The 18,053-nt window shown below is 43.8% G+C and overlaps 1 protein-coding gene across 2 annotated transcripts in view; it reads right to left on the bottom strand.

Annotated features, from left to right (window-relative positions):
* Positions 1–431: 431 nt before the first annotated feature.
* The window catches only part of cdc25b (cell division cycle 25B), a 60,349-nt gene continuing 42,727 nt past the window's right edge, over positions 432–18,053 (bottom strand). For both annotated transcript variants that reach the window (XM_085975565.1, XM_085975572.1), the window contains 5 exons: positions 14,776–14,838; positions 8,959–9,057; positions 6,207–6,337; positions 4,418–4,535; positions 432–3,051 (listed from right to left, as the gene is read on the bottom strand). In XM_085975565.1, coding sequence (XP_085831691.1) covers positions 2,911–3,051; positions 4,418–4,535; positions 6,207–6,337; positions 8,959–9,057; positions 14,776–14,838 — 552 coding nt within the window. In that variant the 3' untranslated portion in view covers positions 432–2,910. The remainder of the gene's footprint in view (positions 3,052–4,417; positions 4,536–6,206; positions 6,338–8,958; positions 9,058–14,775; positions 14,839–18,053) is intronic.

Raw genomic sequence — 18,053 nt, 5'->3', positions numbered from 1 at the left:
TATTGAAAGGTTGTTTTCACTAAAAAGCAAAAATGCTGGAAACAGGTCAGCCAACATTTGAGAAGACAGGTTACGTGCATTTCACTTCAGCAGAAGTTTCCACCAGTTGGCAAACCAGTAACGAGGGTGTAGACTGTTCCATGCGAGAGGAAGGCTCGGACGTTTTGAGCGTTCAATCTCCAGAATTAAGTTGGGTGCATTTTAGGAGGGCAATTTGACCAGAGAATGAGTAGATAGCTCCAACGGAAGAGCTAGCATGCAGCAGGTGCTGGCCCCTCCTGCTGTGCTTTATTTATATACATGGAACATTGTACCGCACACAGCAATAGATCCCATGAACTAATGTGCCAATCCAGGAACTTTCAGTGCAAAGTACAAGAGTGCCGTTTTATCCAAGAGCATGTTGTCATTGATAGAGAAAAAAAACACCATTTGATTTTCCCCATCGATAGCCATTTAATCCCTGCACTTATGGCAGTTTGGCTAAAGTGGGTACATCTCTGTACAGCATACAATTAAACCATACTTGCATTATTACAGCCACATTGCAAAATAAGCATCACACCTCACCAACTCCCCACCCCACTCCCTCACTTCACACTGTTCATTGTCAATCTCCAAAGGCAGTAATGACCAATATACAAATGTTTTCACAAACTTGTGGATCATTGAAGATAAAAACATCACGTTGATCCTTTTAGGCAGTACAAAAACAGATTAGTCTAAGATCTAACTTGGGTGGGAAAGTAAAACTCAAACATTCAAAAACAAAAGGCACGAGTTTGGGGGGCGATCGGTCATGTATCATACATTAGGGGTAGAGTAGTAAGTTAAGTTGGCCCATAAATAGTTAGAAACTGTGATGTGTGCTGGAATGTACATAACTCGGATGTCCCTGTAGGTTCAAGTGCGTCATGCTGCAACTAGGAATTTTAACAGTGGAAGGTTAACAAGCCAATTGACCCAACTTTCAGGACTGCATATAAACAGATTTCACACTTAACTGTCTATTGGCAATGACAAAAGAATTACTTAGGCTATTGTGTCAGTGGGAATCAGGCTCTCTATGGCCTTTGGAAAGTCAGTTTCTGGAGAAAAAAGAGAGCCTTTTGCATTAGCAGCACTGAAAGGTGTGCTGCACTCAGCTTGAATGCTCTAGGATCCCACAGAAGTTAAACATGGCTCATTTAAAATAAGGGGGAGGAAACCAGGGGAAGGACAACTTTGTTCAAGTTACTTCTCCATTCTATATGGAGGGGGAAAAAAAAACTTGGGATATTTCCTAAAAGTTGCATGAACAAAGATTTTACCCAACAGGTAGGCATCCTAAAATGGTCATGAAGTCATCTAGGAGGTTGTCCACCCCAGGAAAGCATGCCACAAACACCCCCCTCTCCCCGTTTAAACAGGAAGATATTGAATAAAGCCACAACTCCCACGACTTTACTTCCCCTTCAGGTCAGTAGTCTCATTTTTACCACTGATCTTGTTTCTCTACCATGGTATATGGAAAGAATTTTAAAATAACTAAAAAAGGTATGAAAATGATGGAAATTCATAAAAGGATGATTTTGAATTGTCCAGGATCAGAGTAAAATCCTAATAGATCCAAGGTTCACCTTGGCACTGGAATAGCAAGTAAAAAAAAATGTTCTTCACCATTAAAACTTGCAAAGTGTGCAGGCCTACTGTTTAGCACATACTGTGCAAAACAAACTTGTATACAAAACCCCAGCATACATTAACTTATTCACCTGATTGAACAAATATGAAATCTTCAAAGAAATGCCAAGCACAATGTGGACAACACAAATAGAAAAATGTTGGCACAATGCTTCTTTTTTGGCTCTTAAAACACTGAATGCAAAGTATTCTGCATCACATGTTCAGAACTGTATTGGTGTACAAAATGGATTCTAGTTCAGAATGTCAGCAGAACTGGGCTCCAAATCCAAATTAAGTGCTGCGAAGGTTCTGTTAATGTAACGAGACTTTAAAGTGGTTTTTAAAACAGTTTGGCAGATCAGAAAAGTTAACAATCTTGTGTGCTAGACACTCAAATTTAAGAACTATTCATTTGAATAATATGGAATAGGCTGGTGTATAATTAAGGATGAACAGAACAGCCTTCTTGAGCTACAATCCAGGAGTCTCAAGTGAAAGCTAGTCTGATTACTGCAACCTATTTAAAAAAAGTTAACTCAAAAGTTATGTTACTCCCAATTCACGTTCAGGCCAAGTGGAAGTAAATTAGCAGTGATCTTAAATCATTTTAGAGCAGTTTAAAAAAAAAAAGTCTACAGGCCCAATATTTGTTGGCACTGCGGCCTCACAGGGCAGATTTACATGATGGAAGATCATAAGTGGATGATAGTGTAGAAACGCATTCACCCCCTTCCCTTTTCTCCTAAAGTCATTATTCATGTAATTAGCCAGTCTGTTGAGGAAGCTCCGTGAGCCTCCAGCAATATTATAAACTCTCGGCCGGTGCCAGAATTAACAGTGCACCAGTCAGCCACAAGGTGTAGAGAATGGCTATAAAACAGCCAACTAGAAACCCATTAGGTTGATCAACCCTTTACAAAAGTTTATACATCAGTTTCCATCAACACGGGCTTCACACTCAAGTGGCCGCTGTGGAAGTCATCCACACCGTACCGGGCACAAGTTTAAAAAAAAAAAAAAAAATTAAATCTGTGGTCCCTGCCCACACGTCACCAGTTCAACAGTGTGCAGTACAGGTAATGGAAGACCAACCACACTGCTGTTGAAATTCGTTGCTGCGACCCAATTAACTGCAGTATCCTCTGCCAACCAATGATCTGAGGCTTTAGTGTACAGTGCCGCGGAGCCAGCCCAGAAGTTCAATGAAAAGAAAAGCCTTCCACCCATCACAAAAGGTCATCGTCTTCATAACTTCTTCAGCCGGCTGTACATTTCCCTCTTGCTGCGTTCCCCTGCCCACGTCCTGCTCTTAAAGCGGAATTTCCGAAGATCCTCCTTGAAATCTTCATGATTCATTGGGCGGTAACTCTGTGGCTCGCAGTACAACTAAAATGGAACGGAAAAGAGCAAGGTTATGCTTTTGGTCCCGTTTACAGATCCAAGGACAGAGCGTCAAGAGTTATTTTACACAGAAACCTAGTTAACAAAATGAATCGTCCCAGGAACAGAGTGAAAACCACCTATGGTCAATCTCATTTTTGCAACCAACACTGGGTTCAAGCTAGGAGGAAAGACAAAAATCAAGCCGCTAATCTTGGGTTTTCCCAGAACAACTATAACAGTACTACATCCAGTTCTGGTCACCACATTACAGGAAAGATGCGACTGCATTAGAGAGGGTAGAGGAGATTTACGAGGATGTTGCCAGGACTGGAGAATTTTTGCTATGAGGAAAGATTGGATAGGCTGGGGTTGTTTTCTTTGGAACAGAGGAAGCTGAGGGGAGACTTAATTGAAGTGTATAAAATTATGAGGAGCCTGGATAGAGTGGTTAGGAAGCACCTACTTTCCTTATGAGGGGTCAATAACCAGGGGGCAGTTAAAGTACAGGAAACTCTCGTTTAAACGGCACCTAAATATCCAGAATTCTCTATTAACCGGCAAAATTCTCACTCCGAAAACAACACCTCAATAACCGGAAATGTTACCGAGTCCAAGTCTCCCGCGGTGGCCGAGTTAGTCAGTGGGAGTCGTTCTCCAAACTGCCACTACTTGGCTTCTTGGCGCTGTCGGATGTCCAATTACTGTATACTGCACATTTCTTGATTTTTTAAATTTTTGTTTGTTAAAAATAGCCTTGGTAGATAACCCTCTCCATCATCCGGACTTTTTAAATCAACCGGCAACACGCCGGTCCCAGATACCAAAGAGTTTCCTGTAATTGGTAGAAGGATTAGAGGGGAGTTGGAGAAATTCTTACCCAGAGGGTGGTGGGGTCTGGAACTCTCTGCCTTAAAGGGTGGGTAGAGGCAGAAACCCACAGCACATTTAAAGAACTACTTGGCTATGCACTTGAAACAGGCTACAGACCAAGAGCTAGAAAGTGGAATTCGGCTGGATAACTTTCGGCCGGCACAGACAACAGGCCGAATTGCCTCCTTCTGTGCCATAAATTTCTATGATTCTATACAGCGAGTAAATATAGTCTGGCAGCCACCGCAAGACACTGGATCATGTGGGATCTTGTACTTGACACGAGCCCTGAACCTACCATCCATAAATTCTTCAAATGCAAAAAACACAGTGAGCTAGCTCAGACTCTGATGACAAACCCTGCCAGTTCTACACATTTGAAAGCATGGAACAAGCTCAAGTTTTTCTACAGTCTAAAAGTAGGCAGTGGACCAATATTCCTCTTTGCACCTTGAGATGAGGGCATGAGCCACTACAACAGATACAAGATAATCCTTACTTTAAACTTTGGGAAGAATTCCTTATAGCCACCCTTCAGGATGTATAGCTCTGGGTAGTGCAGTTTTGGGTAGTCTGTGCCATTCACCTCACGGTCCTTCTCTCGTAGGAAACGGCACCTGGAAAGGAGGATTGATTAAAGTCACATCCCAAGAGGCTTCGTATTTGCCCTCAATATAGAAAAGTGAACAAATGGATTGTTTAAGCTTACATCAAAATGACATACTAGTAACTACTTCAGACTACACCCTTGGTTAAAGACCATCTGTTGCTTTACACGCATTTGCCCAGGTCAAGAAAATAGCATCCAATTTCAGTCCTGCAAATATTTAGTACACCACCAAATTAAGTTGCAACAACTCTTCCCTCCACACCAAAGCACCGGACATGATCTAGTCAGCCAGCATGGTTACTGTGGGTGAAGATCAACTTTTTATTCTTTATCTGTCGATTCAGAATGTGGGAACTTCTCTTCCACAGGTGTTGGCCTTCTTGGTGCCTGCTGGGAGACTACAACCAAATCCTGTCTTCAACCAGTACCAGCAGAGATGGTAAACTTTAACCAGTTTGCCCATTAGTCAGGGACATGCCAATCTACTCGAGCTTCAGCTATGCAAGCACACTTCCCCCAATCCTACCCGGCTTGTGTGGAGCATAAACGGCGGCATAGACTAGTTAGGCCGAATGGCCTGTTCCTGTGCGGTCGACTCGATGCAACTCTTCTAGGACACCCAAAATGGCCCGTTCATCAATGAGCTCTTCACCTACAGGGGATGCAGTTGCAATGGTATGCTTTACCACCTAATATTTTAATTATGTAAAGCAGATGTATTCAAGCATTTAACCTTCAGGCCACTTAGGCATGCACTATAAAGTATCACCAGTCACGAAAAGTAATCAAAATGGCTAATGGAATGCTGGTCTCTCTCTCTCTCTCGAGCTGGAATTCAAGAAGTGATGCTTCAGTTGTACAGAACCGTGGTCAGGCCTCATCTGGAGTACAGCAGGTGTTTTGGGCACTGAACCTCAGGAAACATTGGCCTTGGAAAGGGTACAGTAGAGTCACCAGGCTTAAACTAGGACAGCTTGCATAAATTTGGTTTAGAAGTGTGAAGGGAGATCTGGCAGAGGTGTTTAAAATGCTACAAACAATTGGATGGAGTAGAGAAACTATTTCCTCTAGTGGGGGGGATCCAGAACAAAGGGGGGGGGAGGGGGGAATAATCTTAGAGCTAGGCCATTTAGGAATGAAATTAGGAAGCACTTTTTTCCCCCTCCACAAAGGGTAGTGGAAATCTAGAGCTCACTTCCCCCAAAAGGCAGTGGGCACTGGGACAATTGAAATTTTCAAGACCAAGATTGCTAGATTTCTGTTTGGCAAGGGTATCAAAGGATATGGAACAAAGGCAGGCACAGATCAGAAATGATCTCAATGAATGGCGGAACAGCCTACTCCAGTTCCTAGATTTCTATATAGAATGTTTAAGTCCATGTTTGCATATGTTTAAGTTACTGCAAATAACCCTTTCCAAGCCCACAACATTCCAACAGGACAAAACCCAGCAAATACAAAACCCAAAAAGGATCAAGTTGTCACACGGAAACCAGCAGCTGAATTTGAGACACCCGATATAAATAAGCCTGGTTTCAGTTACCCTTTAACAGCCCACTTTAAGTTAGTACACACTAAACAACAGGCATCAACGATGGGAAGTCACCTTCCTCAAAACGCTAGTATGATGGGCTCCCAATCGGAGCAAGCTTATTAATGGCGTGAAGCTACAACTTACATTCGTGGGCCCCGCTCAGATGAGAACTCGCAGTGGAAAATGATAATCACTCGCTTAGCCTCATCAACTGGAACAATGGGTTCCTTCAGAAGATCCTCCACCTCATCCTCCATGTGCAAATTAAGAGCACCCTTAAGGAAAATTGACAAAAATTAGAAAGTCTGCAGTTGTGCAAAATGTACATCAAAGCGCACAGAGAACACCACACCTCATTCGCTTCTCCTTTCCCCCTTGCCAAGCAGGATTGGTCAATAACTGACTCGTCCCAATTGGTGAGCAAAATTAATGGCTTAGCGGTTTGGTATTTATTGGTACAAGGAATTCACAATGTTCCCTATAATTTTTTTAGGGGGCGCGCAGCCCCTTTACGGGGCATGTGTGGTCCAAATTTCAGCGCATGCGATTTTCCCCCCATTTAAAAATGCGCAGACCTCCAGACCGCTGTGGCCACGCACCTCAAAGGGACACTGAATGGACACCATGCCATGTGGTACAAATCACAACTTCAACACTCTTTGACAGTTCGATAGAGATACAAAAATCACCAGCACCTCAGGATAACTGAACCGACTGCTGCCCCGCCGCCCCCCCCCCTCCTGAGTTTAAACTGAAGGATTCCCTGATGGCCTAGTGTGCAAGGACATTAGTGACTGTAGCAAAAAGCAGAAGATTGCTGGTTCAACTCCCCCAGTCAGTACTGATTATCAAGCCAGGACACAGCTGGGGAAGTTACAATTGGTCTTTTGTTTAGGGAGCAGGGAAAGAGAAGAGGGTAGGAAAGAAACAGTTTGAATTCTAGATTAGTTAAGACACCTGTTACAAAGTGGATTGCAAGGATAGCAAAGGCTTCGATGGGATATGTCCTGTCAAAGCCAGCAACAGGTGTAGTAATTAATGCCTGAAGAAAATTGCATTGTACGACAAGCCCTTCAGTTATTTACTTTACTGCTGAATCAGACATTGTTCAGATAGTTATAACGTAACACCATGAAACCTCCCTTTCCTCTCCGAAGTCCTTGAACATGTTGCCTCCCAAATCCGTAGCCATCTTTTCCAGAACTCAATGTTTGAATCATAGAAACATAGAAGATAGGAGGAGTAGGCCATTCGGCCCTTCGAGCCTGTTCCGCCATTTAATGAGATCATGGCTGATCATCCACATTCAGTACCCTGTCCCTGCCTTCTCCCCATATCCCTTGATCCCTTTAGCCTCAAGAAATATATCCAACTCTTTTTTGAATATATTTAACGAACTGGCCTCCACCGCCCTCTGTGGCAGAGAATTCCACAGGTTCACCACTCTCTGGGTGAAGAAATTCCTCATCTCAGTCCTAAATGGCTTACCCCTTATCCTTAGACTGTGACCCCTGGTTCTGGACTCCCCGGCCATCCCTCCAATCCGGTTTCCACCCCTGCCACAGTACCAAAATGGCTGTCACAAATGACAACCATTGTGACTGACAAAGGTAAACTATCCCTCCTCGTCCTTCTCTACTTGTCTGCAGCCTTTGACACGGCTGACCACTGCATTCTCATCCAATGCCTCTCCACTGTCGTCCAGCTGGGTGGGGCTGCACTCGCCTGGTTCCATTCTTATCGTAGCCAGAAAATCACCTGCAATGGTTTCTCTTCCCACTCCCGCATAGTTAACTCTGGGGTCCCCCAAGGATCTATCCTTGGCCCCATCCTATTTCTTATTTACATGCTGCCCCCTTGGCTAAATCATTCAAAAACACATCAGTTTCCACATGTATGCTGACGACACCCAGCTCCACCTCACCCCCACACTTCTCTCGACCCCTCCAGTCTCTAAATTGTCAGACTGCTTGTCTGACATCCAGTACTGGATGAGCAGAAATTTTCTCCAATTAAGTATTGGGAAGACTGAAGCCATTGTCTTCGGTCCCCACCACAAACTCCGTTCCCTAGCCACTGACTCCATCCCTCTCCCCAACATCTGTCCGAGGCTGAAGCAGGCTGTTCGCAACCTTGCCGTCATATTTGACCCTGAAATGAGCTTCCGACCACATCTCTGCGGCATAACCAAGACCGCCTATTTCTTCCTCCGTAACACTGTCCATCTCATCTGCTGCTGAAACCCTCATCCATGCCTTTGTTACCTCTAGACTTGATTAATCCAATGCACTCCTGGCTGCCCTGCGTAAAGTTGAGGTCATCCAAAACTTGGCTGCCCGTGTCCTAATTCGCACCAAGTGCCGTTCACCCATCACCCCTTTGCTCGCTGACCTCCATTGGCTCCCGGTTAAGCAATACCTCGATTTTAAAATTCTCATCCTTATTTTCAAATCCCTCCATGGCTTCGCCCCTCCCCATCTCTAATCTCCTTCAGCCCCACAACCCCGCCACTCCCCAGATATATCTGTGCTCCTCAAATTCTGCCCTCGAGCATCCCCGATTATAAATCGCTCAACCATCAGTGGCTGTGCCTTCAGTTACCAAGACCCTAAGCTCTGGAATTCCCTGCCTAAACCCCTCTGCCTCTTTCCTCCTTTAAGACACTCCTTAAAACCTACCTTTGATCAAGCTGTTCATCTGCCCTAATTTCTTGTGACTTGGTGTCAATTTTTTTTTTTTTTAATATAAAAAACACTCGTGAAACACCTTGGGACGTTTTACTACATTCAACACAAGTTGTACTTGATGTACTAAATATGCACAAAATAAAACCCTCAGCAAGATCACTTCAGAGACATCAACATGCAGCACTTTGGTGGTTCACATACAAACTTACTTTAATGTGTCCCCCGTCATACTCATATGGATATCGGCAATCAAAGAGCAGGAACCTCTCGACAAATCCATCAAATTTTCCATTCACCAACTGAATCACCTGAAATGGATTCGGGAAAAGAAAGCACCACTTTCACCATACATACGAGTCAGAGTTTCAGCACTGCACCATAAACTGGTAGAAACCAATGAATTCCAGACCTCCACAAACATCTGGTCAGTGGGTTCAAGACCCACCCAGGGCTTGAGCACAGTCTAGGCCGAGGCAGTGATAGAGGCGAGGAGCAGGTAGGCCCCACAGCGGTGGCGGCAGCAGACCTGTGTGGAGCGAGGCGGCGGCGATGATAAAGAGACGAGGAGCAGGGAATCTCAGAGCTCCGAGAGCGTGAGAGAGAAGTAAAAAGTAATCGAAGTGTGATGTCACCAGAAAGCAGGTAAGTAATTGGTTGATTATTTCTCTCCTTTTTTCCCCAAACTTAAATTTTGTAGTTTATAGGGTGTCTGCGGTGTAGCGGGGACTGCTGGTAAACCAGGGCCCTTCAGTATATCATTTAATTGTAGTGTAATTGGTGGGATTGATTTGATTTAATTTAAATTAATTAAAGGGTAAGTCATGGCAGGACAGCTCAGCCCCATGGTATGCTCCTCTGCACTATGTGGGAAATCAGGGACACTTCCTGTATCCCTGACGACCATGTGTGCAGGAAGTGTATCCAGCTGCAGCTACTGACAGACCGCATTGCAGCGCTGGAGCCGTGAGTGGACACATACTGGAGCATTCGTGATGCTGAGGACATCGTGGATAACACGTTTAGGGAGTTGGTCACACCACAGGTAAAGGTTGCACAGGCAGGAAGAGAATGGGTGACCACCAGGCATAGTCGGCACAGGCAGGTAGTGCAGGGGTCCCGTGACCATCCCCCTCTCAAACAGATATACCACTTTGGATATTGTTCGGGAGGATGGCTTATCAGAGGAAGGCAGCAGCAGCCAACTTCCTGGCACTGTGGGTGGTTCTGCTGCACAGGACGGGAGGAAAGAGTGGGAGAGCTACAGTGATAGGGGATTCTATTGTAAGGGGAATAGATAGGCGTTTCTGCGGCCGCAAACATGACTCCAGGATGGTATGTTGCCTCCCTGGTGCAAGGGTCAAGGATGTCTCAGAACGGCTGTAGAACATTTTGGAAGGGGAGGGTGAGCAGCCAGTTGTCATGGTGCATATAGGTACCAACGACATAGGTAAAAAAATGGGATGAGGTCCTAAAAGCTGAATATAGGGAGTTAGGAGGTAAAGTAAAAAATAGGACCTCAAAAAGGTAGTAATCTCAGGATTGCTACCAGTGCCATGTGCTAGTCAGAATAGAAGGATATTTCAGATGAATACGTGGCTAGAGGAATGGTGCAAGGGGGAGGGATTCAAATTCCTGGGACATTGGAACTGGTTCTGGGGGGAGGTGGGATCAGTACAAACCGAACAGTTTGCACCTGGGCAGGACTGGGACCGATGTCCTACGGGGAGTGTCTGCTAGTGCTCGGGGGGGGGGGGGGGGGGGGGGGGGAGGGTTTAAACTAAAATGGCAGGGTGTTGGGAACCTGAGCAGGGAGACAGGAAAGGGAAACAAGGATAGAAGCAAAAGACAGGAAGGAGAAAAACAAAAAGGTGGCAGAGAAATCAAGGGTTTAAATCAAACATGGCCACAGTAAATAATAATTCTAAAAGGAATAAGAGCGTTAAAAAAACACAAGCCTGAAGGCCTTGTGTCTTAATGCAAGGAGCATTCGTAATAAGGTGGATGAATTAGCTGCACAAAGGTAAACAGAATATATATAATATATATATATATATATATATATATATATATATATATATATTATATATATTATATATATATAGAACTCAACATCCAGGGGTATTCAATATTCAGGAAAGATAGGCAAAAAGGAAAAGGAGGTGGGGTAGCATTGCTGGTTAAAGAGGGGATTAACAATTGAAAGGAAGGATATTAGCTCTGATGTGGAATCTGTATGGGTAGAACTGAGAAATACCAAGGGGCAGAAAACATTAGTGGGAGTGGTATACAGACCCCCAAACAGTAATGGGGAGGTTGGGGATGGTATTAAACGGGAAATTAGAGATGCGTGCAATAAGGGCACAGCAGTTATCATGGGTGGCTTTAATCTACATATAGATTGGGCTAACCAAATTAGTAACTATACTGTGGAGGAGGAATTCCTGAAGTGTATACAGGATGGTTTCCTGGACCCAACTAGAGATCAGGCCATCTTAGACTGGGTATTAAGTAATGAGAAAGGATTAATTAGCAATCTTGTTCTGCGAGGCCCCTTGGGTCGGAGCGATATGATCAAATTCTTCATTAAGATGGAGAGTGAAGTAGTTGACTCAGACTAGGGTCCTGAATTTAAATAAAGGAAACTACGATGGTATGAGGCACGAGTTGGGTAGAATTGATTGGGGAATGTCACTCAAAAGGGTTGACGGTGGATAGGCAATGGCAAACATTCAAAGATCACATGGATGAACTACAGAATTTGTTCATCCCAGTTTGGCATAAAAATAAAACAAAAAAGGTGACTCAACCGTGGCTAACCAGGGAAATTAGGGATAGCATAAGATCCAAGGAGAAGACAAATTGGCCAGAAAAAGCAGTAAACCTGAGGATTGGGAGCAGTTTAGGATCCAGCAAAGGAGGACAAAGGGATTAATTAAGAGGGGGAAAATAGAGTATGAGTGTAAGCTTTCAGGGAACAAACACTGACTGGAAAAGCTTTTAGATATGTGAAGAGAAAAAGATTGGTGAAGTCAAGCATAGGTCCCTTGCAGTCAGAATCAGGGGAATTTATAATGGGGAACAAAGAAATGGCAGACCAATTAAATACATACTTTGGTTGTCTTCACAAAGGAGGACACAAATAACCTAGAGATGTCAGGGAACATAGGGTCTAATGAGGGCGGAACTGAAAGAAATCAGTATTTGTAGGGAAATTGACAGGATTGAAGGCCGATAAATCCCCAGGGCCTGATAATCTACATCCTTAAGGAAGTGGCCCTAGAAATTCAATAGACTCTAAACAGTTCCCAGGGATTGGAGGGTAGCTATTCAAAAAAGGTGGTAAAGAGAAAACAGGGAATTATAGACCGGTAAGCCTGACATTGGTAGTGGGGAAATGCTAGAGTCCATTATAAAAGATGTAATAGCAGAGCACTTGGAAAACTGACAGGATCGGACAAAGTCAACATGGATTCACGAAAGGTAAATCGTGCTTGACTAATCTACTGGAATTTTGAGAGGATGTGACTGGTAGAATAGATAAGGGAGAACCAGTGGATGTGGTGTATTTGGACTTTCAGAAGGCTTTCGATAAGGTCCCGCATAAGAGATTAGCGTGTAAAGTTAAGGCACATGGGACTGGGGACAAGGTACTGACTTGGATAAAGAACTGGTTGGCAGACAGGAAGCAAAGAGTTGGAATAAACAGCTCTTTTTCCAAGTGGCAGGCAGTGACTAAGTGGGGGATCAGTCATAGGACCCCAGCTATTCACAATATATATATAAATGATCTAGACAAGGGAACTAGATGTAATATCTCCAAGTTTGCAGACGACACAAAGCTGGGTGGGCGTGTGTGCTGTGAGGAGGATGCCAAGAAACTCCAGTATGATTTGGACATGTTGGGTGATTGGGCAGAAGCAGTATAATGTGGATAAATGCAAGGTTATCCAGTGGCAAAAACAGGAAGGCAGATTATCTGAACGGCAATAGATTGGGAGAAGAAGTGGTGCAACGAGACCTGGGTGTCCTTGTGCACCAGTCGCTGAAGCTAAGCATGCAGGTGCAGCAGGCAGTTAAGGCGGCAAATGGTATGTTGGCCTTCGTGGCAAGAGGGTTCGAGTACAAGAACAAGGATGTCTTGCTGCAGTTGTACAGGGCCTTGGTGAGACCGCACCTTGAGTATTGTGCGCAGTTTTGGTCGCCTTATCGGAGGAAGGATGTTCTTGCCATGGAGGGAGTGCAGCAAAGATTCACCAGACTGATACCAGGATGGCAGGAATGACATATGAAGAGAGATTGGGCTTATACTTGCTGGAGTTTAGATGAATGAGAGGGGATCTCATTGAAACTTATAAAATTCTAACAGGACTAGACAGACTGGATGCAGGAAGGATGTTCCCGATGGTCAGGGAGTCCAGAACCAGGGGTCACAGTCTAAGGATAAGGGGTAAGCCATTTAGGACAGATGAGGAGGAATTTCTTCACCCATAGTGGTGAACCTGTGGAATTCTCTACCACAGAAGGCAGTGGAGGCCAATTCATTAAATATATTCAAGAAGGAGTTAGATATATTTCTTAAGGCTAAAGGGATCAAGGGATATGGGGAGAAAGCAGGGACAGGGTACTGAATTTGGATGATCAGCCATGATCTCATTGAGAGAGCAGGCTCAAGGGGCCAAATGGCCTACTCCTATCTTCTATGTTTCTATGACACTTCAGTGCCAGACTAAAGGAGTGTTCCGGTCTTGACTGAGAAATCAGAGGCCCGAGGCTGCCTAGGTTCCAGGTGGATGCGAGAGATATAATGGCAATACTCGAAGTTCTCAAGCAAGCAACCTTTCTTCAGGGAAATGAAATCCCCTCAAAAATCTGTAAAATTCTACACAAAAGAATAAACAAATCCAAAGGAGATTTTACTTTTTTCCTCAGCAGGATCTCAGTGAAGTAAAAAGGTACACAAAATGTGTGTACTAGAATCTACTGCTTCATCTGTATTTTAAAACTGGGTTAATTACAAAAATGGGAGCAGGAGGCCATTCAAGATCATGGCTGACCTACCTCAACAACTCCTTGCCCTATCCCCGATTCCCTTAGTGTCCAAAAGTCCATCGATCTCAGTCTTGACTATACTCAACGACTGAGCCTCCACAGCTCAGAGGCAGATTTCCAAAGATTCACAACTGTGAGTGAAGAAATCTCAGTCCTAAATGGCCAACCCCTTATCCTGAGACTATGACCCCTAGCTCTAGACTCTCCAGCCAGGGGAATCAGCCTCCCAGCATCTGCCCGGTCAAGACCCTTAAGAATTTTATACATTTCAATGAGATCATCTCAATTTTCTAAACTCGAGAATATAGGCCCATTCTACTCAATCTCACAGGATAATTGACTCCTGAGGTGAGACTATCTAAGTGAACTGTTGTAGGTTTAAAGTAATTGGTAGAAGGATTAGAGGGGAGTCGAGGAGAAATTCTCACCCAGAGGGTGGTGGGGGTCTGGAACTCACTGCCTGAAAGGGTGGTAGAGGCAGAAACCCTCATTTAAAAAGCACTTGGATATGCGCTTGAAGTGCCGTAACCTACAAGGCTACGGACCAAGAGCTGGAAAATGGGATTAGGCTGGATAGCTATTTTCAGCAAGCACAGATACAATGGGCTGAAAGGCCTCCTTCTGTGCTGTAAACTATATTTGTTGCACCCCCTTCAAGGCAACCATATCCTTCCTTATGGAAGGAGACCAAAATTGTACACAGTACAGTTGTGTCTGGAGAGACCAGTGCGCTGCCCAGCACTGGTGATGTACTGGCAGAAGGAATCGAGATGAATCCCCACAGTAAAAACATTAGCTCGTGTAATTTTTCCAAACATACACAGTACCAATATGCTAAGTAGGCCGAGTGACAACACAAACCAATGTAACCCGACTATAAAGCCAACACACTCAACAGCTAGCTCACTAGCTGCACAATGCTAGAAAACACATCTCTACACTCTACTTCAGTCGCTGTGGCATTTGTAACTACTTACCATCTCTGCAGTTATATATTGCAACTCTTGGTGCCTTCCTTCGACAGTAGGCAATATGTACGGCTGTAAAGAGTGTGAAAGTTCACAAATTGAGTACAAGGCATACAAGTTACATTTATCGATCTGTACAATGTACGATCACAGCCTAGTGTCTCTGGTACTAGCAATTACTTGGCTAATTTCCTCCTCTCCCTATAAAGATCTGAACCTAAAGAAATACTCCTCGAGGCCACTGTACACTGGGAATCTGGGTCACATCCAAATTCAGATCTCGTCTAATAAAACAAAACAAACTGGAAAATCTTGATTTGGTTCTGTACACATCGGACGTGCAATTCTTCAATACATCCAATGCTCAGCTACACAGAGAATGAACAAACATACTTGGCATCATTCACATTCTCAGGAGGTCACAAAAAGTAATTGACTGGCTGTGAATTACTTTTCTTTCAAGTGTAGTCACTGCTAGGCAAATGGGGCAGCCAATTTGCACACAGCAAGGTTCCACAAATAACTAGGTTAGAAAATTGTATTTTGAGACAATACTAGAACAATCAAGGATTCCACCTAGTAAAATCCCAGACAGCAAACAATACACGCAGCAAGTTCAAAGTTCAGATACAACCCTTTCTTCCGCCCCCACAAATGTCTGAGGTGACCCTACGTGGTGCAGCTACCCATCCACCAAGATGATCCCAGGTTAGAGTTAGCAGTCGAGACTGCAGCCAATTGTAGTTGGGGGAGGCGCAGGGTGGAGGAAAAGGAGAGATAATTCTAACTACTAATCTGAAGCTCATGTACAGACACTGAAGACGACACGTGTAACAGCCCCTGCAGCCAGATGGCATGCTGACATTCAACTGTCCAGGCTTGTACATAAATGACCACTTGGCCAAGTTATTGGAGGGTGATTAGCATCTATGGAACTGTACCCCAGGAAGGAAGTTAAAACCCAAGAAAATTGTCAAAAGCTTATCGGTAGTTCAAATTCAGTTAAGTCTGTTGGCGTTAAAGGTACAAGGATAATATGCGCAACTCCAAAGAATATGCCCATGCCACGACATCAACATTTAGGTTCAGGCATCAAGTGACAGCAAGCTTGAAATGCCAGAAATCTGCATGGTCACAGTATTGGCTTATCCAAAGAAAAAGTCTGATGCAGCCTGAACAAAGTTTCTAAACTTGCACACAAACATACCATTTATGGCATTCTGCTGTGCAAGTACCTTTACTGCAAGCACACTGACATTTAACATGGTGAAAATTCAGTAAGTTATGGACATCTAGCTTTTTCAGTATTAGAACAGGAAGTCACTTGTGGTTAACCTTAAGTTTAACTTCAAAAGTTCATTAGTCACATGTAGGTGTGATGCACGCAAACAGTTCCATTGAGAGCGCCGTTGTATGATGAATGAGAACATTGCATTATTTTTTTTTTTTTTTTTTTTATATAAATTGTGCCAATCTGAGCTTCAGATCATTTCCTAGATGGCGTCTCTAACAAATGCTCTGAAAAGCTTTAAGATTTTAGATTAACTGCTCACCTGCACCTCCATACATTGTACCCAACACATTGAAGTACAGGAAACTATTACCCGGCACCAACAGGACCGGCGTGGTGCCGGTTTATCAAAAAGTCCGGATTACAGAGAGGTATAGTTTAAAAGGTACGAGAGCTCCGTACACCAACAAATCCAGGCTTCGGTTGCTTAGCAACATGTGCAGGAACTCCGGCCACAGACCAAGCATCCCTGTTGCTTAGCAACAAGTGCAGGAACCCCGATTACACAGCCACAGATCGAGGAACGGCCACTAATATGAAGTAAAACTTACCTGAACCTACTCCTGAATTTTGCCGGTTAACAGAGTTTCCTGTATAAATATTCTTGCAACACATTTAAATCTGCATCACAGATCCCTGATGGATTAGTGCACTACCCTTTGTGACTAAGCCACACAGGCTTGATCCAGCATCTATTCTGGATCAGGTTTCATCAACTAGTGTTTGTTTTAGGACATATTTCAGCGATCCTGGAAGTGTGTAGTCAGAAATAGACAGGTCAAGCTTATGATAGCAGGAGTTTAGTGGTGATATTTTTCTCGGTTTGCTTGTTAACTTTATCTGACGAAGGGTCATTGACCTGAAACGTTAACTGTTTCTCTCTCCATGGATGTTGCCTGGCCTGCTGAGTTTTTCCAGCATTTTCTGTTGTTATTTCAGGTCCAAGCTTAGTTGTGTTGTCCCATGCTCAAATAATCTGCAAAAAAACTCAAGTGTCTGGGCTCTGATGTAGGATGGCCTTTTGGTAGACATCAGTGCGTGCAGACTTGTAAACACTTCCACAAAATGGGTAGGAAAAAGGTTATTACAGGTCATTTACTTTCCAGGTTTCGAACACTCAATAACCTCAATGCGGGTTATCTAATGACTCACTGTACTGAATGAGGTCAGTACAGGTTGGACTCCATCCGTCGAGGCCCTCTAGTCAAATGAGACACGCGCTCTCCCATTTGTAAATTTAGGCAATTAATACAGAAGTCATCTGTAAACTAGAGCTAACCCAATACTGGGCCAAACAGCTAGGATAACTAGAATTCAGTCAGACTCTAAACTTGCTGTTCCAGCTTCAACATGTACAGGACACTGAAAACCAAGTTTCGAATCAAGAATAATCAAATCTTTGGGAGGCCCTTGAATAGACAAGACCTGCCAGCTGTTTAAAAGACCACATTTGTGGTAGCTCAATAGCATTTCTCCAATAATGCTGCTGATGGCTCAGTGAGTAAATATACTGGTGGAGTAGAGATCTCTAGATGTCAGGAAAGTCCATGGTTTCATCTCAAAACAATTGGGGCTGTTTTCATTAGAACAGAGGCAGTTACAGGGAAATTTGATAGTCGTTTAAAATCACAAAAGGATGGGACAGAGTAATTAAATGGGTCTAGAAAGAGGAGACAAAGAAACGAGATTAAATGTAAGATTTAGGACAGAGGTGACTTTTGTTTAGCTGGGGTTGCGAGGCTGTGGAATGCACAACTGGAGTTAGTGACTGAAGCATTTCAACATTAAGAGGTTGGTTGAAGAAAGGGAAGTGAGAAAGGACAGGCACATGGGATTGGGACTCCTGCTAGTGTAGAGGATAAATACCAATATTGACTGGTTGGATTTATCAGCCCATTTCTATGAAATTCTAAAGAGTGACGATATCAGGGCACCACCACTGCATGGGAGACACTAAAAGAGCCAGGGTTCCTGCTCCTGACTGCTATCTAATGAC

This window comes from Somniosus microcephalus, chromosome 2 (assembly GCF_052327205.1).
Source record: "Somniosus microcephalus isolate GS21.2 chromosome 2, FLI_Smic_1.0, whole genome shotgun sequence".
In the NCBI taxonomy this organism is placed as follows: domain Eukaryota; kingdom Metazoa; phylum Chordata; class Chondrichthyes; order Squaliformes; family Somniosidae; genus Somniosus; species Somniosus microcephalus.
This window is presented reverse-complemented; position numbering and strand designations above follow the sequence as displayed.